Genomic DNA, 27,604 nt, shown 5'->3' with positions numbered 1-27,604 from the left:
CATGGCCTTCGCTAGCTCCTCCTTGTTCCTATAGCCACCACAAAATCCACACAGACACTGCCTCTGGGAAGTATATTTTATTTACATTTTTAAAATCTGTAACTAGTATCTCTTCCTCCTTTCCATCCCCTGAGACTTGGGAAGGGAAAGAACGGGAACTTCAAAGACCTACTCCCCACATACAAATACGGACCCCATGGCTCACACCAGCAAAGGAAAGTGAAAGAGAAAGAGGTCTGCCCTCCCCGGAAGGGCCCCGAAGGGCAATGGAGACAGGGGTGGGGAGGGAGGGAGGCCGCAGGACAAGGGTGGGTCTCAAGAGAAGGACAGAGAGGGGACAGATCAGTTGAAGAGGTTGCAAAGTAGTCCGAGCCCCCTCCCCTCTTTTCTCTGTACCCCACACCTCTGCTGGTGGTGGTGGTGGAGGGGTGGAGGAGAATCCTCCCTTCATCCCCCGCCACACCAGACACCACACCAGAGACAGCAGCCATTAACGGTCAGGCCTCTGGACACAAAATACTTTCGCTCTGTGGTCTCCTGACGTAGTTACCACCAGGGAGGCATCTCTGTGGACAGAAAGCACAGGGTCAGCCTGGCACTGGTGGCTCACCCCTGTAATCCTAGCTACTCAGGAGGCTGAGACCTGAGGACTTCAGTTTGAAGCTAGTGCGGGCAGCAAAGTCTGAGAGACTTCCACCTCCACAATTAAGCACCGAAAAAGCCAAAAGTGGAGCTGTGGCTCAAGTGGTACAGTACTAGCCTGGAGGACAAAAGCTCAGGGACAGTGTCCATGCCCCAAGTTCAAGCCCCAGGACTGGCACAAAAAGAAAGGGAAAAAAAAGGAAAGCATAGGGACAAGAGGACTATAGAACTTGGACCCTTTCCCATACTCTATTCTAGGTCCCCAGTGCCTAGAGTGGTGCTGACGCAAACACAAACAGCTGTGGTTCAGGGGAGGGGAGAGACCTCCAGGGAAGGGGACCCCAGGAAAGTCACTGTCAACCATTTAACAGACATGTGCTGAATCCGAGGTGACTTCACAGGCTTCCCAGCACTCCTTCCTGCCTCATTCATGGGCTACCACTGGGCCTGGGGGTTGTGCTTTCCTAGAAACCCCTGCCACCCCATTTTGCCACCCATACCCTAATGTTCAGAGATCCTAGTCCTTGCCCAGTTCGCTTACTTGCTGAGGGCGAAGTCCAGGATCTCGGCCGTGTGTCCCCTGTAGTCGGTGAGCAAACGGCCAGTCCGGGCATCCCAGAGGCGCACGATGCCATCCAGGCTGCAAGTGTACACCACGGCGGTGCCCGCCTCCCACAGCAGCTGCACAATGCCCGACTGCCCCGGGGGCGACAGAGGGAGGGAGGTCAGAGGGGAAACCTCCTCAGTGGGAGCAGGGGAGGCATAAAGACCCAAGCATGAGAGCCAAGCACGGGGCAGGTGCTCCCTTCAGCCATGATCATCGCCCATTGGGAACCCGGTCCCCACCGTCCTACCTGGTGCTGACACTGATGCCTGAGTGTCTGTGTAGACAGGTCATAAATGGCCAGGGTTCCATCTAAGTAGCCAACAGCAGCCAGAGGCATCCTGGGAAGTGAACAGCACCAGAAAGGTTCCTGAAACCCTGCACTCTTCTTTTCCCTCCTCCTCGGTCCCCCAGGCCAGGCCCCTCCCCCACGCCTTCTCCTCTCCCCACCCTCGGGTATGCCGGAGGGGTCCTGATGGACACTCACACACTGCAGAAGCCCAGGGACTCCACTGAGTTGGACTCGCTCTCCTCCCCCTCGCCCAGGCTGGGCTGGGAGGCCACAGTCTCAGGTCTGAACACACCCACCACCTATCAGCAAGAGAAAAGATCAGAGGAGATGTGGGTTCCTGGTCCCCTACAGAGGAAAGGCAGCAGGGAGGGGAGTCAGAGAGGGGAACAAGAAAGGCAAGGCTGGGGCCGGACATATAGCCTGGTGGTAAGGCACTTGCCAGCAAGCACATGGTGTTTCAACCCAGGCACTACCAAAAAAAGGAGGGGGAAAAAAAGTGAATTAGTTAATGTTGAGTGTTATGTGAGCTGGGTATAATGGCACACACCTAGAATTCCAGCACTGAGGAAGAGCTCAAGGCCAGTGCAGGTCACAAAGTGTTCCAGGCCAGCCTGGACTATACAGGAAGACCTTGTCTCAGGCCAGATGTGGTGGCGCATGTCTATAATCCAGCTACTCAGGAGATAGAAACTGGGAAGAAGGTGGTAGAAGCAAAACAGTTATCAAGATCCCACATCAATAAACAAGCCAGATGTGGTGGTCAGTACTCCTGGGGACAGCTCTGTGGTAAGTGTTAAAGAGGAAGATCAGGGTCCAATATCAACGCCAGGTTAAAAGTACCGACCCTGGGGCTGGGAATGTGGCTTAGTGGTTGAGTGCTTGCCTCACATGCATAAAGCCCTGGGTTTGATTCCTCAGCATCACAAAAACAGAAAAAGCCAGAAGTGGTGGTATGGCTCAAGAGGTAAAATGCTAGCCTTGAGCAAAAAGAAGCCGGAGGCAGTGTTAAAGGTCCTGAGACCTGAGCCCCAGGAATGGCAAAAGAAAAAAAAAAAAAGTACCCGATTCTACCTGAAAAATAAAGCAAAAAGAACCACAGTTTGAATAAACAGCTCAAATGATAGAAGATCAGTTTGTCTGGTAAGCACAAAACTCTTGAGTTCAAACTGCAGTATATTAGGGGACAGTATATGCAGTATATGTGGGGGTGGGGGGGAGCTAGGCAAAGAGACTCACAACTATAATCCCAGCTACTTGGGAGGCAGAGGTGAGGAAGTCTCAGTTGTTCAAGGCCAGTCCAGGTAAAAATGTTAGTGAGGGTGAGACTAGATGTGGTGGTATATACCCATCACCCCAGATGCACAGGAAGCATAAATAGGAAGACAGAGCCCAGGCCAGTCTGGTAAAACTCAAGACTTACATGAGAAATAACTAAAGCAAAAGGGCAGAGATATATGTGGCTCAAGTGGTAGAGCGCCTGCCTCACTAGTAGGAGGCCCTGAGTTCAACACCCCCCCAGATACAAGAAAAAGGGAAAGCAGAAGGCCCTAGCCAGGTTCCAGGTCCACTCACCTTGCCAGTAGTGGCACTGACCAGCTTGGCCTGGCAGTCCACAGAACCAGTCAGAATCAGGCTTCCATCTTGGTTGGTGGCAACACAGGTCAGAGGTCCCTGGTGACCCTCAGTGCCTAGGTTGGAGCAGGAGAAGAGGTCAGGCTCTGAGTCCTGTCTCTGGTGCTCAGGCCTCCTCAAAAAAAACCTGTGAACACCTCCCCCCAACTCTGATACCTTTCAGGACATGGATGGGGCTTCCCTGCTTCAGATCCCAAATCCGGATGGTGCCATCTTCATAGCCTACCACAGCTCTCTTCCCTAAGGGCCAGAGGGCACACTCTCAACACAGCAACCAGGGGCGGGGGGAGGGAAGGAGAGTAAGGGCACCCACACTGCCCAGCAGAGTCAGGCAAAGGTGCTGGTGGCTTGGGGCCTAACTGCAGGCCTGAGCCTGCCGGCCTTGACAGGGACGTGTGACGGTGGAGTCCCCCTCTACACAGAGGAAGGGAGGCCCAGGGCAGCAGCCCCTCACCGTCAGGGAGGACACGGCCACAGGTGGCTGGGCAGGTGGGGCCCTGGAAGGTTTTGCAGTCACCATTCGGGACCTTCCACATCCAGGTGTTGCCGTCGGCCGTGCCTGCCAGCAGGACAGGTGCCCGGGGGTGCCACTCCATCCACTGCGAAGGGAGGAACCGTCAGCAGTGAGGCGCCACCCGAGCCCCATCCCGCTTCCCTCTCTGTAGGGATCATTAGGAACCTCCCAGGAACATGTGCGGACATTGGTGCTATGGCATTGGGTACGCTGGCTTGGAGCAGGCTTGTCCAGTAGAGGAAAGACTGGTTCTCATAGCTCTTGCCCCTACCTGAGGTCCCAGGGATTGAATCGCACTAGGAAGCTCTCACCTCCAGGTCTCCTGCTTCAAAGGACCAGACCTCCTCCTTGGTGTCTACCTGCCACACTTTTAAGAGACCACTCATGTCTCCCGTGGCCACTAGAGTGGAGTCATGGCTGAAACCAGCACAAGTCACAGAGTCTTTATGGCCTAAAAAGAAAAACAGGTGGATACAGAGTTCAAGCCCAGCTTGGGCTACAAAACAATCCTGTCTCAAAAAAATGTACAAAACACAAGAAAGCAATAGCGTACCTAATGCTGAGAACACATGACCTGGGTGGGAGGCCTCCTAAAAAGACCAGCTAGGAAAGAGAGGTTGTGGGCCTCAAGCTCACTGCAGCTCTAGGAACCAACCACCCCCCACATCTCCCCAGAAGAGACACTGATGCCTGCCCCCAACCAGTCAAAACCCAGGCCTCCTGTGCCATTCCATACTTCTTCTTCTGTCCCCTGAGCCTCTGCCTGAAACCCTCACATCCTTCCTTCTGCCCTTTAAGTCCTACACCAGTGTCACCTCTTCTCAGTCTTTCCTAAACTCCACTGGCCAATTAGCACCTACTGCACAGGAATCTACATATTAGTCATTATGAACCTTCCCGTGTTCCTGCGGGCCAACCCAGAGCTAGCACAAAACAGAGATTAGAAAACGGTTGCCAGATACAAAGGAACACAAACCCACTCACCTGCACACTCAAAGAGCAGCTCCCCGTCACTCAGCCTCCACACGAAGGCTTTGTCATCTTCACCCCCTGTCACTGCCAAGGTGTTGGTCTTGGGGTCCAGGCTCACACAAAACACAGATGCTGTCCCAACAAACATTCCGTAAGTGGACAAGGCTCCCACCTAGAGTTCTGTCCCCCAGAACCCGAAGGAAGCCCGCCTTTTTTCACCCAAAGTAGTATCCTTCCCACTGAAAAAGAAGGGTACACATCCAAGTTCTTCTGGGTTTCAAGAAGCAGCTTGTTAGGAGAAATTCTTTCCCAAGTCTGCTGAACTCAAATCCTCCTCAGGGCAGATCCATCTACTCTTCGCCCTCATCACCCCATTCTGAGGCCACGGACGTGAGGTAGTCATAAATGTGCAAACTTATGGCTCTCAGCATAAGCTGTTACTAGGCTAGGTATGAATAGACACAAACATAGCGTTACTGGATTCTTCTAACAGCTATTGTTTGTGATAATTACAACAAATATGTTCAAAAGGTACATTTTTAGCTAGATGCGGTAACATACTCCTATAGTCTCATCATTAGGGAAAGTGAGGCAAGATGGTTGAGTTCCAGGTTAGCCTGGGCTATAGTAACAAGACTGTCTCAAAAAAATAAACACAAAGCCGGGTAGTGTCAGAAAAAAACAAGATTCCAGTACTGTGAAGTTGAGCAACTTATTCTACTGCTCAGAGCATCTTTCTTCACTTTGTAAAATAAAGATATTAACAACAGGGCTGGGAATATGGCCTAGTGGTAAAAGTACTCGCCTTGTATACATGAAGCCCTGGGTTCTATTCCTCAGCACCACATACATAGAAAAAGCCGGAAGTGGTGCTGTGGCTCAAGTGGTAGCCTTGAGCAAAAAGAAGCCAGGGACAGTGCTCAGGCCCTGAGTTCAAGCCTCAGGACTGGCAAAAAACAACAACAAAGTAACATGAGGGGGAGAAAAACAACTTTAACTAGGCACCAGTATCTGGTGCCTCCAATCCTAGCTACTTAGGAGGCTGATATCTGAGGATCACAGTCAGCTATAATCCTAGCTACTCAGGAAGCTGAAGTCTGAGATCTGGATCATGGCTCAAACTCAGCCCAGGCAGGAAAGTTCCTAAGACTCTGATCTCCAATAAACTACCAAAAAAACATTAAGTGTAGCTGTGGCTCAACTGGCATCCTGCTAGCCTTGAGCAAAAAGGAAAAAGATGAAGAAAAAACCAAAACACCTCAGAGACAATGCCCAAGTCCTGAGTCTAAGGCCCAGGAATTGAATACGTGCATGTGCACACACATGACCTGGAGGCATGGCTCAAGTGATAAGCATCTATCAAGCCAGATGCTCTGAGTTCAAACACCAGTACTACAAAATACACAGACACACACACACACACACAGTTGCTTTTTTTTTAAAGTGTAAATTACCTCTAATTTCCACCCTGGTAACTTTTCATCAAGGATAACTTTTTTTTTAAATGAAAACAGAGCCAGAAGATTAGTAAAGGTGGTAAATTGATAACTAGCAGAGGTAGAATTTGAACCTGTGTCTCAATTGACTCCATTGGGCCACACTGCCTATCTACTACTACAAGATCCTGCCAGCAGGACAGGGCAGCATCTTTCCCCATCACTGTCTCACGATTCTCAAACGCCCACCTGAGTGCAACGCAAAGGTCACCTCGCTGTCATCAGGGCCCTCCATGCTGCCGACTACCCCTTCCTGGGGTTCCAGGACCCAACCCTCCTCATTGCCCTCTTCATCTTCTTCCTCTTCTTCGAAGTCCACATCTTCCATCTCTTGAGCCAGATCATCTGCTTGGAGAACGGCGTTAAAAGATGGAGCTCGAAAGGCATTGGGGAAGATGGGAGAAGCGAAGGAGGACGGGGCTGGGGTGAGCGGCAGAGTCAGAGGGGACGGGGGAGGGGGGCTCCGACAGAAGGGGAGTAGTGAAGAGGGCAGGGAGAGGGGGCAGGCGAGATGGGAAGACCCGGGGTTGGCCGGCGACCGGGTGGGAAGCGAGGACGGAGGGCATGCTGGGAAGGGGGTGTGTGAGGGGACGGACCAGGGGAGGCGTCAGGGAACCCCCACCCCGCCAGGCCGGAGAACTAAGTGTGGGGGTAGGGGAGGAAGCAAGGGGGGGGGGGCGGGGAGGGAAGGCAAGGTCGGTGGAAATGGCCGGTGGGGTGAGGAGGGAGGTGGGGGTGGGGGAGACGAAGCAGGGGTCAGAGGCCAGGGGTGAGCAACTCCGATCCCGTGGCCTGGACAGCGGCAGTTCTCACCCGGGTCCGGCGGGCCGGGATCCAGTTCTACCACTTCGATAATCTCTTCATCGCCGTGAAAGCTCAGCGTCTCCAACGGAGGGGTGTCAGCGGCGGCCCCGCTTTCCGATTCGGACTCCATGCGGCGCAGGCAGCCGAACCACTTCTCTGGGCCCAAACGCCTCCCAGAGTCAGCTCTGCGCGACGACGCGGAACTCGAGCCCCTCCTCCCGAGAGGAAGTAGGAGTCGGCGACTCCCGGCAGAAAGAGCGACGACCGGCCCTCCAATGGACAGAGAGGATAATTAGCTAAGCCACCAATCACAGGGGAGAGCTGGGAGACGAGGCAGAGGCGTGGCGGGAGAGCCCGAGCTCCGCCCATCCTGGCCCCGCCCCCAGCAGGAGGGAAACAAGCGAGCGTGCGCGCCTCCGGGGTCTCCTGGGAAGAGTAGTTCTCTCGGGTCTCCCCGCGGGCTTCTGGGAAGTGTAGTTTCTGGTCTGTGGGCCGGACGGAAGGAGCGGGGGAGGCCCCTTACGCAAACTACAATTCCCGGCGGGGAGCGCGGTGAACGGGGGGGTGGGATCTGAACATGGCGGCGGTGGTAGCAGCTACGGCGTTGAAGGGCCGGGGGGCGAGAAATGCCCGCGTCCTCAGGGGTAAGGAGAGGGACCCTAGGGCGAGGGCAGGACTCTAGGAGATGGCTTTTCTTTCACATTCCTCCCGGAGATTGCGAGGGTCAAGACCGCCAGTTTCTGCCCACCCCTCTCTGCAGGGTCTTAGAGTCTGGGGGTGGAAAGATGCTCGCTCTGTGGAGGTCACTTCGGCGCCTACCCCCCCCACCCCAGCCCCTGCGTTCGGGTGGCACGACGGCTCTGGGGTCTTGCTGCGGGAGGAAGCCTTTAGACTCCCGCGCTCCAGGTGGTTCACACTCACCGCAGTGCAGAGGAAAGAGCCCTGTGCTTCTGGAGCCTTGGGTGGCTAGCCTTGGGTAATTAGCGGTTTGACCTTGGGCGAAGCGGTTCGTGTCTCTGGGCTCCGGTTTCCTCTTCTATGGAATGGGGGGGGGGGGGGAGTGGGGGCTGGAGTAGACTTATCTGTAAGCTCCCTGCCAGTCCTGCAGTTTTATATTAAAAAAACAAACACCTTTCTCCGGATTTCCCTCCTACGTCTTCTGTGAGGTCCTCCGCAGTCCCTCCCATCCTGTCGTCCGAAATGAAGAATGGCGAAGCTGGGGCTCTCCTGGCACCAGGGTGGTGAGCCCGCAGTGACGTGGAAGTGGCTTCCCAAGGTGTCACCTAGATGGCGATTTTTCTCGTTTCTTTCTTTTATTGGATTCTCCCTAGCACTTGTTACTCTGAACTGCAGTCCGTTTAGCATACTCAGATCTCAACTGCTCCCTCCCAGCCCTGACTTACCCCACATCCCCCTACCCCTGCTGGCTTTCTCCTCACTTCCCAGACTGACTTTCCTTTCCTTCATCCCCAGGGATCCTCTCAGGAGCCACTAATAAGGCTTCCCAAAACAGGACCAGAGCCCTGCAAAGCCACAGCTCATCGGAGTGCAAGGAGGAGCCTGAGCCTCTGCCCCCTGAGCTGGAATACATTCCCAGAAAGAGGGCCAAGAATCCCATGAAGGCTGTGGGACTCGCCTGGTGAGTTTTAAATACCCCTTCATCCGCTAATGAAAAGCGCATCTAGGGGAGGACAGGGTCTGGAAACCTCTCTGCTTCAGGTGGTGAGCTGAATCTTCTAGGGTTGTGGGAACAAAATTGCTGGGTTCCTCAAATGGAATCTCAGGGAAGTGGGGCAAGAGAGGTGGGGAAGTATGTGGAATTGGGGTTTTCTTTGGAGTAAGCTGAGCTTGAGCTGATTCAGATTTAGTTCCCTAGCCTCATCCTCCGTTTTGGGAGATTGGGATGAGATCCAGGTACCAGTAATTAGATAATTGAGATCATGGAAGATGGGTTGTATTCATTGTATAGTAGCTACATATTGTTCTAGATCTTATTTGGCTCTGATCCTGACCTTTATACATACTGTTGATCAATATTTAAGGGAAAGGAGGGGAGAGTAACATTTTTTTCAGCACACCTGAATGTAACAGTACTTTGCTATGGAATGTTAGGCTTTTGGAGATAAATATTGTGCTCTCATTCCAGAGAAGGGAACTAAGACTCAGGGCTGGGATTTCTCTCCAGTTGTTGAGACTTTGTGTTCTTTGTCTGAAGCACCCCCCTTAGTAGCAATTATTCAGGCTAAGAAAGGGAGGGACTGGTGTTGTAGTTCACTGATAGAGCATGTGGTTAGCATACTTGAAATGCTGTGTTTAGTCCATAGCAGAGGGGGGTGGGGAGGGAGGGAGGAGGAGGAGGTGAATGTAGGAAGGGATGTAGGACAATTTAAGCACAGGAGACCTTTGCTCAGACCCCAGAGGAAAAAATCTAGGATGCCTAAAAACACATGCATAGGTACTCAGGTATGGCAGAGTTCATGCTGATAAGTATCAGGCCATGGGGAAAAGGAGTAAACAGGCAGGCAGGGACTGAACCACATGGAGCCTTTTGTACCACGCCTGGGAGTTTGGACTTGACTGGGAAAGGAAGTAGAGTTGTGGTGGAGCCTTAAGCAGGGCAGCAGCAGGATCTATTTGTGTGGGTTCCTCAAGCAGCCAGCATGGAAGACAAGTAGACATGGAGAGGTATCTTAGCATTCATGCATTTGGCAAGGCTGGATTAATTTCCCCCAATAGCTCTGACTTAGGGTTTAGCTCCTGCCCAAATCCCGTGCACATCTCCCCACCCCTAGGGCCATCGGCTTCCCCTGTGGTATCCTCCTCTTCATCTTCACCAAGCGGGAAGTGGACAAGAACCGTTTGAAGCAAATGAAGGCTCGGCAGAACATGAGGGCGTCCAACATGGGCGAGTATGAGAGCCCAAGGTTCAGGGCCTCCCAACATTCCACAGCCCTTGAAGTTAAATCTGGGTCTCAGGCCTGAAAAGCACTGCAACCCTCCCTTAGACTGTTTTGACTGTATTGGCCAACTCTGGTCATTGCCTTTGAGGTCCACCAGAGGGCGTGTGAAGCCCAAGCTGTTGCCATCCCCTGCCTATCCCATTACAGAGGAGCCCACTAAAGGCAAATAAAGTTTTTGAGTGGTGGAAAGGAAGCAGGTCTGGGTTCCTGAGTCCCCTGGGAGAGGAGGGGCAGAGGGCGGGGCTGGTTACTCATGTGTGTTCCCTCTCACAGAAAGGCTATGTTACTGGCAGATGGAGGAGCAACCACAGACTTAAGAGCAACAAGCCTAGGCCCAGCCCTGGGGACCAAGCCCTCAGAATTAGCAGCCAAGAGGGCAGGGACCCACTCAGCCTCCAAACAAATAATAAAGAGAATCAAAAGCAGCATTCAGGGTGTGGAGGCAAAAAGCACTGCTCTTAGCCCAGTCCAAATGACTCAATCTCTCTGGACTTAGTTTCCTCATTTCTTTTTTTTTTTTTTTTTTTTTTTTGGCCAGTCCTGGGGCTTGGACTCTGGACCTGAGCACTGTCCCTGGCTTCCTTTTTGCTCAAGGCTAGCACTCTGCCACTTGAGCCACAGCGCCACTTCTGGCCGTTTTCTAGATATGTGGTGCTGGAGAATCGAACCCAGGGCTTCATGTATACGAGGCGAGCTCTCTTGCCACTAGGCCATATTCCCAGCCCAGTTTACTCATTCCTAAGAGACTGGCCTAGAGTTTTGTGGGGGGTTTTGTATGTGTATACCAGTGTGCACTTGGGACCTCAGGGCCTCCCTTTTGCACAAGGCTTGCTCTCTACTACTTCCAATTTTTTGCTGGCTAATTGCAGATATCTCCCTGATTCACCGACCCTGGCTTGCTTTGAACCTCAATCCTCAGATCTCAGCCTCCTGAGAAAGGAGAATTACAAGCATGATACACAGCACCTGGCTTGGACTGTAGGTGTGTGTGTGTGTATGCATGTGCATGCACGCCTGTCAGTCCTAGGGCTTAAACTCTGGGTCTGGACATTGTCCATTGGGTTTTTTCCTCAAGGCTAGTACTCTACCACTTAAGGCACAGCTCCACTTCCAGCTTTTCTGCTGGTTAGAGAGAGACAAGAGTCTCATAGACTTTCCTGCCTGGGCTAGTTTCAAACCATGATCCTCAGATGTCAGCCTTCTGAGTAGCTAGGATTACAGGTGTGAGCCACCAGCTAGAGATTTTTAAATGGTTTTAAAGGATTTTTAAAGATCTAAAGGGGGGTTCCCCACCCCATCTTCAAAACTGTATATAAACAGATAGCTTTTAACACAAAGATGGCTTTGTTAACACAAAAAAATGATACTCCCAGAGCCACCACCATCCAGTGAAGAAAACTAGAACCACACGATTTAACTTCTAAACACAGGACTGTATTACATTTCGATGGATGTCTCTTCATGCGATATATTTAGGATCAACTACTCGATAGAGAAGGTCTAATGATGTCCTTGTGCTGATGTGGTTCCTGTCCCCAACCTCCATTCCAGCGCACGGCACTTGTATTACAAAGGAAGCAGTGGCTGGTGGGAGTCAGGGCTTCAGTCTAAAGCCGGCCAGCTGAAGGTCAGAACAGAGAGAAAGGACACTTTCCACCCAGGGTCCTTCATGGGTTGGCAGAGGGAAGGACACACAAGTCTCCCTGGGTACCGTAGTGAGCTTCAGAATTTCTCAGACCAGGTAGCAGATGCTAAGGCGTTTTCCCTGCTCCTACCATGTCTCCTCACCCTGATTCCCAGTCATACTCCAGATTTACAAGCCACTTTTGCTGACCTTCAGCCTCCCTCCCCCACTTTCTCCTCTGAGCAACTGAGCAGAGAAAGAGGCCCCTAGAGCAAAGATCTCAGCAGCCCTCAAGCAGGTTTGAAGAACAGGACCCAGATGGCTCCAGTGGCTCCTCTCTACCACCATCCAAGCCTGAAGGAAGCCCAGGACAGATACTGCCCTGGGGTGGGCCTGTGTTCTACATTGCTTTCTCTCTTCCCCCACCCTTAATCTAGATAAACAATATATACATGTTACTGAAACATGAAGTTGTAGCAGAGCCCCTGAGTGCAGAGCTCTTCTATCATCTAGATCTAAAAGGTGCCAAGCCTAGGGAGTTCAGTGTAGAGGCCTATGCATCCAGTGGCTGGGGACAAGGCATGTGTGGCTTTTTGGGGTTTAGGAGAGAAAGCAGCTCCAGCCACCTGGCCTAGGGTGCTGTGGCAAAAGGAATCTCTTCATCTTGAAGGCCCTTCCATGTGCATATTCCCTTTTGACAATAAAAGAAGCTCCTGTCACACACATACACATACACACACATATCCCTAGCTCATAAGACTTTGGTGCTGTGTTGTGTGGAAAGCAGAAGACAGAACTTCAGCCTAGTCCCTGCTGGGCCCACCAAGGACAAGAGTTCTTAGCAACTCCCACCCCTCAGGCTCCCATACATTCACAGCTAGAAGCCACCCATCTCTAGGACAGAAAGGAAACTGGACAAATTACATGAGGGGTAAGAAGAGGCCTGAGGACCAGTACCAAGTCCCAGGGCCCAGTCCTCTAAGGAAGGGAATGCCCAGGGTGTATGGAATGGGGTGCTTCAGTTGCGATCCCCCACCAGCTGCAGCACAAAGGTGAAGATGTAGACAATATCTGTGTAGATCTGCAAGGCGCCTGTGATGTAGTCTTCTGGGCTGATGGTATGCTTCCGGTTCCCCAGGACCAACTGCGTGTCGTAAGCCAAGAACTGCAGGGACAGGGAAACAGAAGTGAGCACCCAGGGCCCCAGGGGCCAAAGCTCATTTCTGGTCAGCAGAGTTGTCCTGAGAGCCTGTGTGCCATGCAGCATACTTAGGGGACTTACTAATGACCAGGGTGGCACACAGGTTCTGGTTCAAGCAGGTCTCTGTTTAGAAGAGACAGATACCGGCTGGGGATATGGCCTAGTGGCAAGAGTGCCTGCCTCATATACATGAGGCCCTGGGTTCAATTCCCCAGCACCACATATACAGAAAATGGCCAGAAGTGGCATTGTGTCTCAAGTGGCAGAGTGCTAGCCTTGAGCAAAAAGAAGCCAGGGACAGTCCAAGCCCCAGGACTGGCCAAAAAAAAAAAAAAAAAAGAGACAGACACTCGGTTGTCTGTAAATACAGCTTGCCAAATGTGCTAGCAGCAGGCAGACCGTGGGATCCTAGAAAGTCACTGGACTCCTTTGGACAGTAAGAAAGAGAACCACCCATTCCTGTCTCTCAAGCCATCTAGTTCCATCTCTGTCCCCTCCCAAAGGACCCAGGGACTTACCAGGGTGAAACAAATGGCCCCCAAAGCAGCATAGAGCATGTGGAGCCAGTAAATCTGGGGAAGAAGGACACGGGGGATAGTGTTAGAAATCTGAGTGAAGACAACCAAGGCAGGCCCTCAGGACCCATTTAGCTCTTGGGATTTGGGCATGAGTTGGGAGTTCGAGGAAGCTAGCTGTCCAAGAGCCTGGATCATGCCTTTTTAGATCCTGGGAGAAATCAAGAATGGTAATGTGACAAAAAAAGCAGAGGCCATCCTACAATGGCCATATAAAACCAGCATAGCATCCGTTAGCCAAACCAATCTTCAAAGCTAGTCAAGGTACAGGCAATTGAGTTACAGCCCGAGTTATGGTCAGCACTCAGTAGACCAGGCAGAGCAGTCTCCTGGTTCCTGAAACTCATCCCAGGAGGGACAGGCTGAAAAAGAGGGGCTCCCTTCCCCCACGGTCAGGACACTGACCTCAGATGACTAGAACTAAAGAAGGAACCAGAATGAGGGATTCCCAAAGTCCCTTCCATCGAGGCCCATCTCTTCAGTCCTTCAATTTCCTTTCCCACTGTCTCCCAGAACAGATGGTGGTCTAAGCTATCAGACAGCGCCCCTGTCTAGGGCTCCAGGTGCCATGGCTCCCAGGGCCATCTGTCTCCAAAGAGAAATGAATTATACTCTAACTGAAAACAATAGCACCTTTCCTGGCTGAGGGAGATGTTCTGGAGCCTTCCTAGGGGCCTGGGGTCCAGGAGGGGCCCTGCTGTATACAAGAAGTCTGCATTGAGCACTGGGCCTACTGGCCCCAATCCCCATGGGACACTCACATATTTAAAGTACAGCACAATGCTAGTGACAATCCCAGTCACCATCAGCACAATTCCCAGGACACAGAAGAGGCCTGTGCACGAGGTGAAGTCCACCTACAGGAAGGGAGGAAGAGGCACCGTCAGATGACTACCATAACAGCCAGACTGGCCCTGCCCCCTGCCGGGGAGGCCCAGTGCTGCCTCCTGACAATGACCATGACATGCAAAGGAGAGGCACAGTGAGCAGCTGTGCACATGCAGATGGCGGGGGAGGATTAGGTCTGCAGGGTTCTAGACCCTCCCAGGCCAGCTCAAGTGTCAAATCCAAAGGGCCAGCTGTATAGAGGAAAGGGGTGGTTGGCTATAGAAGGGCCTTCCGGACCCTCACCTTGGTCTGAAAGCAGAAGATGGTGACGGAAATGGACACCACAGCCGTGATGATCATTGCAATGATGACGGCTTTAGTTTGATACATACTGCAGGGGGAGAAGGAGGGAAGAGAGGTCAGAAGTATAAGCTATTAGATGACTGGAGACTCACCACTTCCAGAAGGATCCTTCCCAGGCCCCATCTCCCACAGATAACTGCCAACTCAAGAACAACCCATTCCCTTTACTTCATTCACCCTCCCAAGCGCGTGGCAGGCCATCCCCAAGTATACCTGGAAATGGTGCCCGTCATGAAGCCCATGGCAAGAGTCTGAGGGAAAGAGAAAAATAAGGGAATCTCTTAAGAAGGTATGGCTGGGGTGAATCAGCCCTGGGTTCCATCCCCACCTCCATAAATTATATCTATTTAAAAGCCAACAGCAAGGCCCTAGGGGGCAGCCATGGTAGTCTGCCAGAGTCCGGGGGAGATGTGATTGAGCTGGAAAGAACAGTCACTGAGAAGACCACTAGCAGGAGGCCGGAAGGGGAGGGAGCTATCCAGAGCCATCCTTCCACAGTGGTGTCCCCAGTCTTACTGGGACAGCCTTCTTGCTACCCTCATAGACTTACAAAGAGAATCAGCAGGATGATGTTCCATGGGAACCGGCGTCTGAGGAGAAAGAGAAGCCCTGGTTATGTGCCTGGAGGCAGTCTGAGGTACCTGGCTCTTGTGCCTGTAGGAGTAAGCCTTGCTCCTGGAGAGGGGACCCTCACATGGCTTTTGGTACCTGCTCAGGTGTTTACACAGGGACACAGGACAGACCTGTCCTGTGGGGCCAGAAAAACTTGGTCTTGTTTGCAGCCCTTCTACTACCTGGGGGACTGGGAGAAAGTTGCTCCGCTCAGCCTCCCTAAGCCTAGAGTTCTTCCTGATTGGGCTTTCTTGGTTTTGTTTTTGTTGTACCCTCCCACTTCTTCCTTTTCCCTTACCCCCTCCCCCGCCTCTTTTTTTTACTTCTTCTCTATTTGTTAAGTAGTTAAAATGCTACATATCTTGCAGGTTGCTACCAATCAGACTGATAGCTACATAGATTCCCCCATACATAGCACTTTTATGTACATTAAACATTAGCCGCCATCACCCCATCATCCTTATAAATACTTCTTGTAAGTCCATTCAACCACTGTGAGAAATCCCACTTTCCCCAAGCTTGGTCCTTGTTCCACCCCCTACACTCTTCACTGCCTAAGCCTGTGGTACTCACCTGGGTCCCTGGCAGCAGGCGAGGGTCAGGTAGGTGGCAATGAAAACAGCACTGTGAAGATAGGAGAGAGATGAGCTGCCCTCTCAGCTAGCCTGGGGATTGAGCCCCGTGGCTGCTCAGAAGTCTGGGGACCAGCTACTTAGCAGGAAGCAAGGACATTCTCTGTCTCTCCCCATCTCCAGCCTGAGGACCCCAGCCTCCACCCCTCCTACTCTACAGTCAGGGGCCCTGAGAGCTCTAACTCAGGGGGTTAACCAGAAGAAGGTTTAGGGAGCCTGCAGAAATCGATTAAAGAAAATCTAGGGAGCACCTTGCAGGCTACCAGTTGCCATTACGGTCTGTCCATCCTTCTCCACCCTACCCTGGCATTCTGTGATCCTGCTCCTCTTCATCTGGGTGCACTCTCCAGCCTAGGAACCACCCTAATCATGGGGAAGGATGCTCAGAGAGCATCTTGACCCTAGCCCTAAGCAAAGCTGGTTAGCTGCAGGACAGCCAGCCCTCCTTGTCCTCTCCCTCCTTCCTTCCTGAGCAGAGACAGCACCTACTTACTAGGACACGTAGTACACGGCCACATTCCTCCTCACAAATGTGCTGACAGGTTCCCTGTGAGCAGGGAAGGACGAGAGAGTCAGACCATGGCTTCTCTGCCTCCAGGCCCAGGCTGTGTAGGCAGCCCGGCGGGGAAGCAAGATCTGGGGACTGGGAAGGGTAGGCAGGGGCCCGGGGACTCACACAAAGGTGAAGATGGCGATGATGGCCACTGTGATGAGCAGCTGGACCGAGATGATGGTGTAGACCTGGAACATAGATGGCCAGGTGTCTGGGCCACCCCCCCCCACACACACACCCTGGGCTCTCCCTAGAAAGCAGCCAGCCCGAAACCAGGGAGCCCAAAGGATACGGGGTTCTAGCTCTTCCCTGTGGCATGAGGAGTTTTTCATTTTGAAGGTTCTATTCCTATTGTGGTCACTCAAAGATTCCTCCCCCATGGGAGCCTGGCGTAGAGGTAACCCCAGTCGGGAGCCTGGTTCACTGCTTCCTCTGTCCCCCTCCAACTGCTCCAGGGTATCCCTCTCCTGTCCAGCATCCAGCCTCAGTTTACCACTGCCTCACCCTGCCTGGCTGCCCCTGCACCTCCGGTGATGCCTGTGCTCATTCAGTGTTCAGCAGGACAGGTTGTGTGTCTGTCCCGAGCAGGGCTCCATGCAGATGGAGCAAGGGAAGATGGATTAGGAGTAAGTGGGATATTTCCAGCTCCCAGCTGCTCTCTGGCTAACAGAACAGAATCTGGAGAAGGCCACACTTGGGAAGAACCCAGAGACTGACTCTGCCCTCCCAAAACGAGGTCAAGAAAGAGAGGATGGAAAGGAGAGGGACATTAGAGTTAGAGGAGCCAGGAATACCTGTGGAGGACCATCCAGGACCAAAGGGAAGGTGGTCAGCCAGTGTTTTTACATGTGACTGCACACCCATGCCAGGACTAATACAGCCATCCCTCCCTGCCCCTCTAGCACAAGGCCACTGGTCTGCCCATCTACCACCATCTCACCTTTCGGATGAAGGTATGTCGCACTTTCCTGTCATCCCATTCTCCAGGCCCGAAGCTGTCACTCACGGCTCTCTCTTCCCCATCATAGCCATGGCCGGGGCCTGGAGGCAGGTTACATGGGATCAACTGGAGACCTGGGACACAGGTCTCCCTTTTGTAGCTTTGCTGACACTGCCTCATACAAAGGCTCAAGTATCTTCAACCCAGAGACAGGTGTTACTACGCAAGGACTGCACTCCCAAGCTAGGGCTCTGCAGATTCCCCAGAGCACCCAGCTGGCCTGCCTTAGATGAGAGCTGTTCCATCGGCATATCTGCTGAGGATTCAGGGTGCCTTACCCTTTGAGGAAGCCAGGCAAGAGCAGAGTGGGTTGGCAGAGCAGTGGCCTCTGGGATGGAGGGTTGAAAAAAGGAGGGAACATTGCACATGTGGGTGTGGGTGTGTGCGCAGGGGATATGGGATGAGGGCTGTGGACTTCAGCACACCTCCCAGGGCATGCTGCATGACTCTCATGTGGGAGGGCTGTGTTAGGCTCTGCATCAGAACACCCGTCCAGGTGAGAGTTGCCATACACTGGCTCCATGATGCTAGAGTTGCTGCAGGCCTCCTATATCCCAGGGATGCCGCCTCTTTGGGAACTACCTGCAAAATCTACCCATAATGCAGCTCAGAGGTGGAGTACCTGTTTAATGTGTACAATTCTAGGCTCAACTCTGTGCCAAAAAAATAGAAAATTAATCACTTCCTCCCCTCCCCAGGCTCAAGGCATAGCTCAAGTAGTAGAGTGTCAGGCTGGGATGTAGCTCGGTGGCAAAGCGCTTGCCTAGCAAGTACAACGTCCTGGGTTCGATCCCCAGTACCAAAAAAGAAAACACACACAAAAATACAGTTAAAAAAAAAAACCCGGGGCTGGGGATATAGCCTAGTGGCAAGAGTGCCTGCCTCGGATACATGAGGCCCTAGGTTCGATTCCCCAGCACCACATATACGGAAAACGGCCAGAAGCGGCGCTGTGGCTCAAGTGGCGGAGTGCTAGCCTTGAGCGGGAAGAAGCCAGGGACAGTGCTCAGGCCCTGAGTCCAAGCCCCAGGACTGGCCAAAAAAAAAAAAAAACCCAACCAAGTAGTAGAGTGTCTGCCTAGCAAGTGTGAAGGTTTGAACTCAAACCCGAGAACTTACAAAATCAATGTTCCCCCAGGAGAAGAGGCTCCCTACGTCCTAATCTCACCTGATATACCTCAACATTTACCAAAGGAAGTTCTAAATGACTTGGGATAGTTGCAAAAATCAGACTCTACTTAATAGAAAAGGATGCATCCAACTCCAGGATATTTTACAAAACCAAAAAAGCATTTAGGTGTCCAGAAGCAGTTCGTAAGGAAGACATGGCACCTGGGCAGGGGGGACTTGCTAAGAAACATTTACTTGGGTAAGCCTCTATGTAGCTCCCTCCTCTGCCACATGTCTCCCCCCCCCATCCCCCCAGTCATGGGGCTTGCACTCTGGGCCTAGGTGCTATTCCTGAGCTCTTCAGCTCAAGGCTAGCACTCTACCACTTGAACCACGGCACCACTTCCAGTTTTCTGGTGGTTAATTGGAGATAAGAGTCTCACGGACTTTCCTGCCTGGGCTGGCTTTGAACCATGATCCTCAGATCTCAGCTTCCTGAGTTGCTGGGATTACTGGCGTGTGCCACCGGCACCCGGCTCTGCCATGTGTCTTATAGCCTCAGTCTCCTTGCTCAATACCGGGGAAAGCAAGTGACTGAAGAGGCCTGGAGGGAGAAGTAAAAAGTGAGGGCGACAGGAAATGGAAAGAGATCTAAACCAAGAAGAAAGGGACAGAGGGGAAGGTGAGAAGGAGAATGAACGGAGGAGGTGACTTCAGCCCTAAGCACTGCCTCCTTCCCCCCACCTCCTGCCCCCTTCTGGCACTCACCATAGTTCATGGGCATCGGGTGGATGGGGGGCACTGGCTGTGGGTAGCCAGCAGGGTGACCGTAGCCAGGCTGTGGGTAGGCAGGGTAGGCAGGGTATCCACCTGGCAGAACGGATGGTTGTCCATAGCCTCCAGCAGGTGGAGGGCCAGGATACAGAGGATTACGGTCCTCATACGGAGGGGGGGCAGTGGGCTTGGACATGGCCACTCAAGAGACGAGGGAAACCCCAGCTGCCAGGATCTGCAATGGAAACAAAGCCATCAGGAGTGCTCCATGGCTTACCCTGTCCCCTTCAGGATGTCCCAACCAAGAAGAGACCCTGTTTCTCTCCAGACCACACATGTCCCTTACTGCCTGCAGGCCATCCCCAGCAACCTAGCCCCTCTGGCCCTCCTACCTTTAGACTAGCTTTTTTCCCCAGAGTCCTCCCTTCCCTGCAAGCTTGCTGGCCACAGGGGTGCCAGACAAGGAAAAGGCCCCACCCCCAACTCCCTGTTCTCAGTGACAAAAACCTGGTGTTGGTGGCTTTGCTGCAGAACCAGGGAAGAGGCTAGATGGCCCAAGCAGGGTCACCTAATGAGGCCCAGGACTAGCAGAGACCCTCTGGAGGGTCAGCCCAGCCCCCACAGCAGCTGGCCAGAGCACCAAGCCAGAGAGAGTCAGAGCTGGGGTGACGCCAAGGCTCAAAGAGGAGAGCAGGGAGGAGGAAGAGGAAAACAAGTCAGTGGCCAGGCCCCAGGAGGAAAGGCCCTCCCAGGCCCCAGGCAGGCTGAGCTGGAAGCTAGAGGCCCTGCAAAAGTGTGGGTGAGAGGCAGGACTTTGTGTTTCCCTTAGACAACGGCTGCAGCTTGGCAGATAGACAGAGGTGGCCTGTGGCCCATGCTCTCTACCCTGGCCTTCCCAGGGCCCCGACAGCCCCCTGGGAGGGCATCTCTGGAGTCTCCTCTGGGGCAGTGGCTGGTTGGGAGGAGAGTAAACAGAGGCTGTAAGGAAGGGCCTTTGTAGCAAGGCAAGCCCTATGTGGGAGGCCTGAGTGGCAGGCAGAAGGGACCTTCCAGTTGAACAACCCTGAATGCTCATTTGGGGTGAGTGTCAAAGTTGGGATCAGGGGAGCATAGAACTAACAGGTTAGTGGCACAACCAGAATGAAATTCTTTAGGATGCTGGGCACTTGTCCCTCCTGGTGGACTGTTCTCCTTAGGCCTCCTCTCTGACAAAGACATATCCCCTAACATGGTGTCCCCAGGTAAGGTGACATCCAGGGTCTGGACAGAGCTAAGGAGAAGATCCTTGTATCTGGATTGGGAGCAGCCCTTTCCAGAGTCTGAGCCCCTTGACAGGGCCGGCCCTGCCCACAGCATCGCCCAGAACACATCTTGAGGATCCACGGGGAGGACACCCCAGATTGAGGTCAACAGCCACCCTCACAGCACTGCTGGAAGCAGGAGTGCCCGGCCTCTCTTTCCAGGACAACCAGTGCAGTTCAGGGATTAGATAAAGGCCTGTCTTCTCTCAGGACAACTCTGGTGATTCAGAGTGGGTGGTGGCAGGGATCGAATAGCAGGCCAAGTCTCTGAATGGTTTATTTGAAGGAAAGCTCTCCTCCATCTCCCCTGGGCAGATGGAACAGAACCAGAGCAAGACTGCATCAGGAGAGGGGGAAACCAGGAGAGCGAGCATGTGGGGGCGGTGGTACGGCAGTGTGGCGCCCAGAGAAATGGGAGCCAGTGACTGGCGTGGGAGATGTCCAGGACCATGGAAAGGCAGAAAGATCACCACAAGTAGTTGTGATATGTGGGGCCTCTGGAGAGGAGGAAAGAAAGGAATAGAGTATGTGCCTCTCCCTTGTCTGGAGCCAAAGGCTCCACACCAAACCATGATGTAACCATTACCTGGTGACATTTGCCCTTTGTAGACCACGTCCCTCCCTCTTTCAAGACTGACGAGGAAATGTGACTCACAGCGAAGGAGGGTCAGCCTGGGATGGGGCTTCAGAGTCTGGTTGAACTCAGCAGGCTACTGCTGATTCACCAGCCTCCCTCCTGCATTCCCTGGTCCCGCCCCGTGGCATTTCTGGTTTTAGAGCTCATCGTCAGTAGACCTGCCTGCTGGGACAAGCCGTTTACCCAGAGAGTCAGTCACCATCTCAGCTGCACCAGAGACCACCACCAAGCACCCCACCTCACCATGCCCAGGTGTCTTCACCTACAAAATGATTTTGACACTAGTCACTGCCACCCACCCTCTCCCCAGAGTTGTAAACACTAAAGAGAAAACACACATAGAGCACTCAGAATGATGCCTGACCCAAGCGCATTTTGGCAGTGGGCGGTAATGATATCATTAACTCCTTACATGGCCCAGCAGGGTAAATAGTTGTTACTGTTCCCACTCACAAAGGAAGACAGAGACTTGGAAGAATGAAGTCTTGTGGCCAGGGCTACCTCACTCGGGTGGCTGAAGTCGAGAGTAAAGCCCCAATCCTGACTCTTGATCCTCTCTGAGTCCCTCTACTACAGTCTTTCATTGATACGTCCGGTCTACCTGAACTTCCCTTCCCTGTTACCATGGCTTCCCATCTAGACACTGGTGAAGACTGGCAGGTATACACAGGGTGTGAGTGGACACCATCCCATCAGTTCCTGCAGAGTGGGCTCTGTTCCCATCTGTGGGCATGAGGTCCAGAGACAGAGACAAGATCACTCGCTTACCTAAGGCCAAGCTGCCCCTGCCTTTTCCAACTCAACAGCTACAGGATATGAGATGGTGACCCGTCCTTGTCATAGAGCTGGTCCTAGGGCTAGGACACAATCCAAGCTACCTGGTCCTTGGTGCAAGTAGGAAAACCTCTCATGTCAGTGCCAATCAGGAGGGTGCCAACTTCTGCCACACTCAGCAGGAGTCTCTGGTGCCCAGGGCTGCTGGGTGGTGACTTCTGCACCTGTCCCAGCTTCCACAGGGCCTACAAGAGGGTCCTCCCACTTCACACCTCCACTCAGGCATGCGCCCAGGGAGGAGGGGAAGGGAAGACGCCAACCACTTCCCTAGCCATGCCTAGACATCAGGGCTGAAGAACAACAGCGGGGAACAGGAAGTCTGGGAAAGGGGGGCCAGAAAAACAGAGTAGGAGCCCTAAGCCTAGAAGTCAGGTCCTCTACGTTCTCCTGGTGGCTGTGAGGGCCTACGAGGCACCCACTGGGAGCCCAGATTTTCTGGAAGTCCAGGAGGCATTCAGCTTCTACCTGGTACAAATGCCTGCAAGCAGTTTGAATCGTTATAATGCCTGTGACCAAAGTTAAGCTGTGCTCTGCCCTGTCCTGGCAGTTACATCTGTGTGCTCCCCTCTCTAGCAATCCTACAGTGGCAGTAGACATAGGTGGATTCTGGACCCAAATAGCAGGATTTACTGGTAGATAAGAGTTTTTACATGCAGAGTTGGGGGAGCAGCTCCTCACCCCCAGGCACCTCAGTAGGATGGCCTTACATGTGCAGCCTGCTGAGGTCACACTCCCTCTGGTTCTCCGGGGCTGTGTAAAGGGTTAAGACTCTGGAAGAGAAGAGGAGGAGCGACTGGGATTACAGCAGGAGGGAGTGTGTGTTCTGAGAGGGAGGGAGGGGCAGAAAGAAGCAGCTGACTGGTCCAGGCAGCCTGCCCTCCTGCCTGCCAGGAACGGATGCCCAGAACAGAATGGAAAGAATAGCTCAAAGTGTGCATGGAAGGAAGCCCCACCCAGCAGGCACAGCAACACACCCGACCCACTGTGCCTAGGTCCCCCGGACTAGCTCCTTCTCTCCCTCTTCCTCCCTCAGTGCAAAGCCACAGGAGCAAGGGAATTAGAGATAGACTAGACAGTGTCTGGGCCTGATTCTGGACCAAGGGGTTCAGAATGTACTCTATACCCTTTGGCTGGCCTGTCTGGGATTAAGAAATGACATGAAGCGGGCCTAAAAATGGAAATGTAAGAGCCGGAATGGGCTTGAGAGATCATCTGGTCATTTGACAGACCAGGAAACCTCAAAGCCAAGAAAGTTCCTGTTCCAGCCCACTTCTTGGTCGTGGCTTGGGGAATTCCCTTCTCAGTTCTGCCCTCTGTCTGGGAACTCAGAAGGACAGAACAAGCATGCACACCTCTTGGGAGGGGCCGCAAGAAGCCTCCTACCCCCCAGTTTCCTCATGATCTCCACCTCAGGGTGCCAACCTATTACTTCCTTCCCCAACTCCCCAGCTCCGTCACCCTCTAGCCCGGTCTCATGGCCAGGTGGCCTCTCTCCAGATCCACAGAGGGCTGGCTCTAGTCTCCAAGGGAGACAAGTCACCCCTGGAAACATGGCAGCTTCCCCAAGTTTCTGGGGGCAGAGACCCCAGCAGTGTCAGCAGTCAGATAAGAAAAAAAGGAAGCCATTAGCAAGGCTGCTGCCACCTCTGACACACAGCCCCTATCACCTCCTTTGTGTTTAACTTTCCTGCCTTTCAGCTGAACTGCCAAGTTGGAAGGGGAGAGAGGCAGAGGAATGAGGCAGATAGTTCTCCACAATGGAAAACCACATGTAGGCAGGGATGGCAGGAAAGCACTTACAAGTAGGGACTTACTAAGAAACTAAGTCAGTAGCAACTAAGACACCTCTGAAGCTCACACAAGATCCCATTTGGTCACTGAGAAACTGAAATTCAGAAGAAAAGCATTTCTAAGGCCCACAGCAGGCAAACAGTGTGGATGGGTTTGAACAAAGCTGAGGCTTTCTTTCAAGTTCACAGCCTGTGCTTTTACACCTGCCTGGAGCAGAAGCACAGAAGAACAGGATGAGCCAGTGGAGAGCAAAAAGGCCAGGAAGAAGCAGAGCGAGTATGCTGTTGAGATCCACTCTATTTCCTAAGGAAGTCATCTGATGCTGGGCAGGGGTTTAGGAGGAAAAGACCAATTCCTGTCTTGGCTTTGGTACTGACTCCAGTGCATGAGTCAGGACAGGCAGCTTTCCATCCCCACACTTGATTTTTACATCTTTAAGATTCATATCCTCCCATCTGAAAGAGGGAGGTCCACTCCACCCTACCAGTTTCTGGCTTTGAATACATAGCCCAGCTGCGGGTGACATGCACCCTAACACTAAGACTGCACAGGCATGGTGCAGTGGTGTGGCTGTGGCCAGAACTCCCAAACTACTCCCATAATGCCCTAAAGGTCCTCTGGCCAGCCTCTGTTGCTCCCCCCACCACCAGCCTGCAGAGATAGTCTAATGTGGCAGAGAAGAGGATGGGGCAGGGCTCAAGAGGCTAGGCTCCTGTGCTAGCCATGGGAATCCAGGCAGATGGCCCCCTGTGCCCCTAAACCAGTCTATGTGCAATGGAGGAGCAGAGCTTACCAGGGACTGCAGAGACCTCTGGTCAGGCAGAAGATACTAGTGGATAAGTGTGCAAATGGAAAGCATCCGTGTTCTCTGGTAGTAAATTCCCAAGCCCCAATGGTGTGTTAAAAGTCCTGTTGTTGTTGTTGTTGTTGTTTGCCAGTCTTAGGGCTTGAACTCTGGGCCTGGGCGCTGTCTCTGAGCTCTTTTTGCTCAAGGCTAGTGCTCGACCACTTGAGCCACAGCACCACTTCCAGCTTTTTCTTAATAGCTTATTGGAGATGAGAGTCTTACAGACTTTCCTGCCTGGGTTGGGTTTGAACCTCAATCCTCAGATCTCAGCCTCCTGAGTATCTAAGATTACAGGCGTGAGCCACTGATGCCCAGCAAAATGTTTGGATTTTTTTGGCTCGGTCATAGGGCTTGAACTCAGGGCACTGTCCCTGCGCCACTTCCTCTTGAACTTCTTTTGCTCAAGGCTGGCGCTCTACCACTTGAACCACAGCTCCACTTCTGGCTTTTTTTTTTTTGAGTAGTTTATTGAAAGTGTCTCATAGACTGTCCTGCTGGGCTGGCTTTGAATCCTCAGATCTCAGCCTCATGAGTAGCTAGGATTACAGGTGTGACACCAGCACCCGGCTTGGTCCTGTTCTAACATCCCCTTTTCAACTATGTTTAGCTTTGCATTCCTCCAGCCCAGAACTTTCATCCAGGGACACATATTCAAACACTGTGTGGTGCTGATCCAGATCACCTGTATTTCACAGATAGACCTTACTATGAAAAAATTCCATGTCCTACCTCATCCCGTGCTTCTACCCAGCCTGCCTCTCAGAAAAACTTCACAAGGAAGCAGGCATGCACCTACACTCTCACTCACACTGGAGGAGTCAGCTACAGGTCCCCACCCCACCTCAGTTCCTGCTGCTACCGTAACTTCCACTCATGATTCACTGCCATGGCACTGAAGGAATCTCCAGCAGCACAGAGTCAGGAAGCAGCCCCAAACACTGCCTCTATAGAACAGGAAAAGGACAGGTCAGTCTAAGAGGGAAGACTCCAACCTTCCTCCATGACCAACATAGGAATGTCCTCTAACCACTGGAGATCTGTGGTTATCATTCCTACTTCAAAACAAATGCTAGATTTTAGCCTAGAATCTTAGCTTGGAAGAGGTTATTTCCTCTCAGTATTCTCAAGAGAACCCGAAGGCCCATGACGTGTTAGCCATGTTAGCCTCTCAAAGTGGTGTGTGAGTTCCCATACGCTGGTCATCCCAGTGCAGCACTCTTAAAGACCCACGGGTATATGCATCCCTTTGCTGTGGCTTCTGCTCTTTTGTTGTTGTCTTTAGATAGAGGTAAAAACAAAAACCCTGTAGCTCAGGGAATGTGGCTTAGCGGTAGAGTGCTTCCCTAGCATGCACAAAGCCCTGGGTTCGATTCCTCAGCACCACATAAACAGAAAAAAGCCAGAGGCGGCACTGTGGCTCAAGTGGTAGAGTGCTAGCCTTGAGCAAAAGCAGCTCAGGGACAGTGGCCAAACCCTGAGTTCAAGCCCCAGGACTGGCAAACAAACAAACAAAAAATCCCACAAAAACCCTGTAGCTCTACAATCCAGGCTGGCATGGAGTTCACTATGTACCCCAGGTGAGCCTGGAACTCTCCATCCTCGAGCATTAGGATTACACATGTGCACCACCATGCTCAGCACTTCTTCCAAAGGGCCTAGGATGAGAATTCAGGGGTTGGAGGTGCTCAGAAATCGACAGCTTCTGTCTGCAAAGTGAGAGAAGGCTCAGCCAAGGTGGCTATTACCCTAGCTTATGACATGAGGTTCTCCTAACGCACAGAGGGAACCCATCATTACCTCTCTGATGTGTTCATTTTTACAAGTGAGGCCCTGAGGTCATGCCACAAGAAGACAGAGTCTTTGGCACTGTTCACACCCCTTCCAATAAGCCTGTATAAACTGAGTGGGCTTCAGGACTGGAGAGACAGGGAGAGCAGGTAGGTGAGGAGGAAGTAGTGGCTCCCACTTTGACCTAGACAAAGCAGCCCCAGCTGCTCCCCCTGCCACCACTAGCCAGGCCGAAGGCACCAGCTTTGAAACCAAAGCTCACCAGTAGGATGAATATTTCAGAGCCCCAGAGAACTGGACACCTGATGGGCCTTCCATGACATGGGGTTCTGTCCCTGGTTCCCAGCTCTCCCCACTCATCCTATGATCAGGGTGCCCAGGTCAAGCCCCGGCCCATGGGCAGGAGCCTAGGAAGAACCCCAGCTGGAGAGACTCTCTTTCCTCCCTCTGTTCCCTGGCTCCTTCCTGGTCTTCCCCCGCACTTTCTCCATTTCCCTATTTCGTTTTCACTGACCTGAAGAGGTCGTGAGGGGGGTGGCTCTTCCCAGCAGCCACGGAACCCGGTCCAGGGGCTGGAAGGTGGACAGGCTGGGGGCGTCCACCCCCTCCCTCGCCACTCAGCTACGCATCCACCCGTCTACCCAGGCTGGTGGTGCGGGCCAGGCAGGGCAGTCCGGGGCAGGCGCCAAGCTCTGGACTGGCTCCACCCCTCCTCCATCGGCCGAGGGCCGTGACAGCCCCCGTCCCACTCACAGCTGGCCCCACCGGGCCGGCGTGGTGGACACGCCCCGCGGCAGACACGCCACCCGTGGGATCAGGCCCGGGCCAGCTCGCCATGCCCACGGTGCGCCGCCCGGCTCCCGCCTCCATCCAGACACCCGGTGCCCCCCAGAGGCGCCCCCGAAAGCCAAGCGCGAGCCGGCCGGGGGAAGGATCCGCGTTCTGGATCCCAGGGCCCAACAGGCCCGCCCCAAGCCAACTCCGGAAGAGGCCAACAAAGTTTGGGCGCCCCGGCGCGGCGCCGCCCCGGCCCGGTCCCCGCCAGTCCGCAGGGACCTCCTCCACCACCCCGGCCCTCGGCTTGCCTGCGTGGTTCCGGACGGTGCGGCGCGGTGCTGTGCCCGGGTGCGCTGGGTGCGCAGGGTGCGCTCGGGCCTGGAGTCCGGGACAGGACGGGGCTGGGCTGGGCTCCGCGCCCCGCCTTGTCGACAGCCAGCC

The 27,604-nt window shown here is 53.2% G+C and overlaps 3 protein-coding genes and 1 long non-coding RNA gene across 4 annotated transcripts; 2 read left to right on the top strand and 2 right to left on the bottom strand.

Annotated features, from left to right (window-relative positions):
• Positions 1 to 62: 62 nt before the first annotated feature.
• On the bottom strand, positions 63 to 7,202 carry LOC125350309 (angio associated migratory cell protein). Its single transcript, XM_048344766.1, has 11 exons — positions 6,966 to 7,202; positions 6,342 to 6,497; positions 4,669 to 4,788; positions 3,996 to 4,135; positions 3,625 to 3,769; positions 3,327 to 3,410; positions 3,111 to 3,226; positions 1,734 to 1,837; positions 1,497 to 1,587; positions 1,184 to 1,338; positions 63 to 566 (listed from the first exon to the last, which is right to left on the bottom strand). The coding sequence occupies exons 1-11, from the start codon at positions 7,084 to 7,086 to the stop codon at positions 491 to 493; spliced, it is 1,308 nt and encodes a 435-aa protein (XP_048200723.1). The 5' UTR covers positions 7,087 to 7,202; the 3' UTR covers positions 63 to 490.
• On the top strand, positions 3,090 to 21,292 carry LOC125350314. The gene is made up of 3 exons (XR_007210714.1): positions 3,090 to 3,100; positions 4,292 to 4,300; positions 21,152 to 21,292. It is a non-coding gene; the product is annotated as an uncharacterized LOC125350314 (long non-coding RNA).
• Positions 7,397 to 10,109, top strand: LOC125350313 (probable hydrolase PNKD). Its single transcript, XM_048344771.1, has 3 exons — positions 7,397 to 7,600; positions 8,430 to 8,595; positions 9,749 to 10,109. The coding sequence occupies exons 1-3, from the start codon at positions 7,534 to 7,536 to the stop codon at positions 9,936 to 9,938; spliced, it is 423 nt and encodes a 140-aa protein (XP_048200728.1). The 5' UTR covers positions 7,397 to 7,533; the 3' UTR covers positions 9,939 to 10,109.
• On the bottom strand, positions 11,329 to 27,604 carry Tmbim1 (transmembrane BAX inhibitor motif containing 1). The gene is made up of 12 exons (XM_048344769.1): positions 27,472 to 27,604; positions 19,183 to 19,423; positions 17,245 to 17,345; positions 16,428 to 16,492; positions 16,245 to 16,298; positions 15,693 to 15,743; positions 15,058 to 15,097; positions 14,721 to 14,758; positions 14,448 to 14,535; positions 14,078 to 14,173; positions 13,260 to 13,313; positions 11,329 to 12,705 (listed from the first exon to the last, which is right to left on the bottom strand). Exons 2-12 carry the CDS (start codon positions 19,382 to 19,384, stop codon positions 12,559 to 12,561), a joined length of 936 nt encoding a protein of 311 aa, XP_048200726.1. The 5' UTR covers positions 19,385 to 19,423; positions 27,472 to 27,604; the 3' UTR covers positions 11,329 to 12,558.

The sequence above is a fragment of the Perognathus longimembris genome, chromosome 4 (genome assembly GCF_023159225.1).
Source record: "Perognathus longimembris pacificus isolate PPM17 chromosome 4, ASM2315922v1, whole genome shotgun sequence".
Classification (NCBI taxonomy): domain Eukaryota; kingdom Metazoa; phylum Chordata; class Mammalia; order Rodentia; family Heteromyidae; genus Perognathus; species Perognathus longimembris.
The sequence above is the reverse complement of the archived record's forward strand: the minus strand, read 5'-3'. Positions and strand labels throughout refer to the sequence as shown.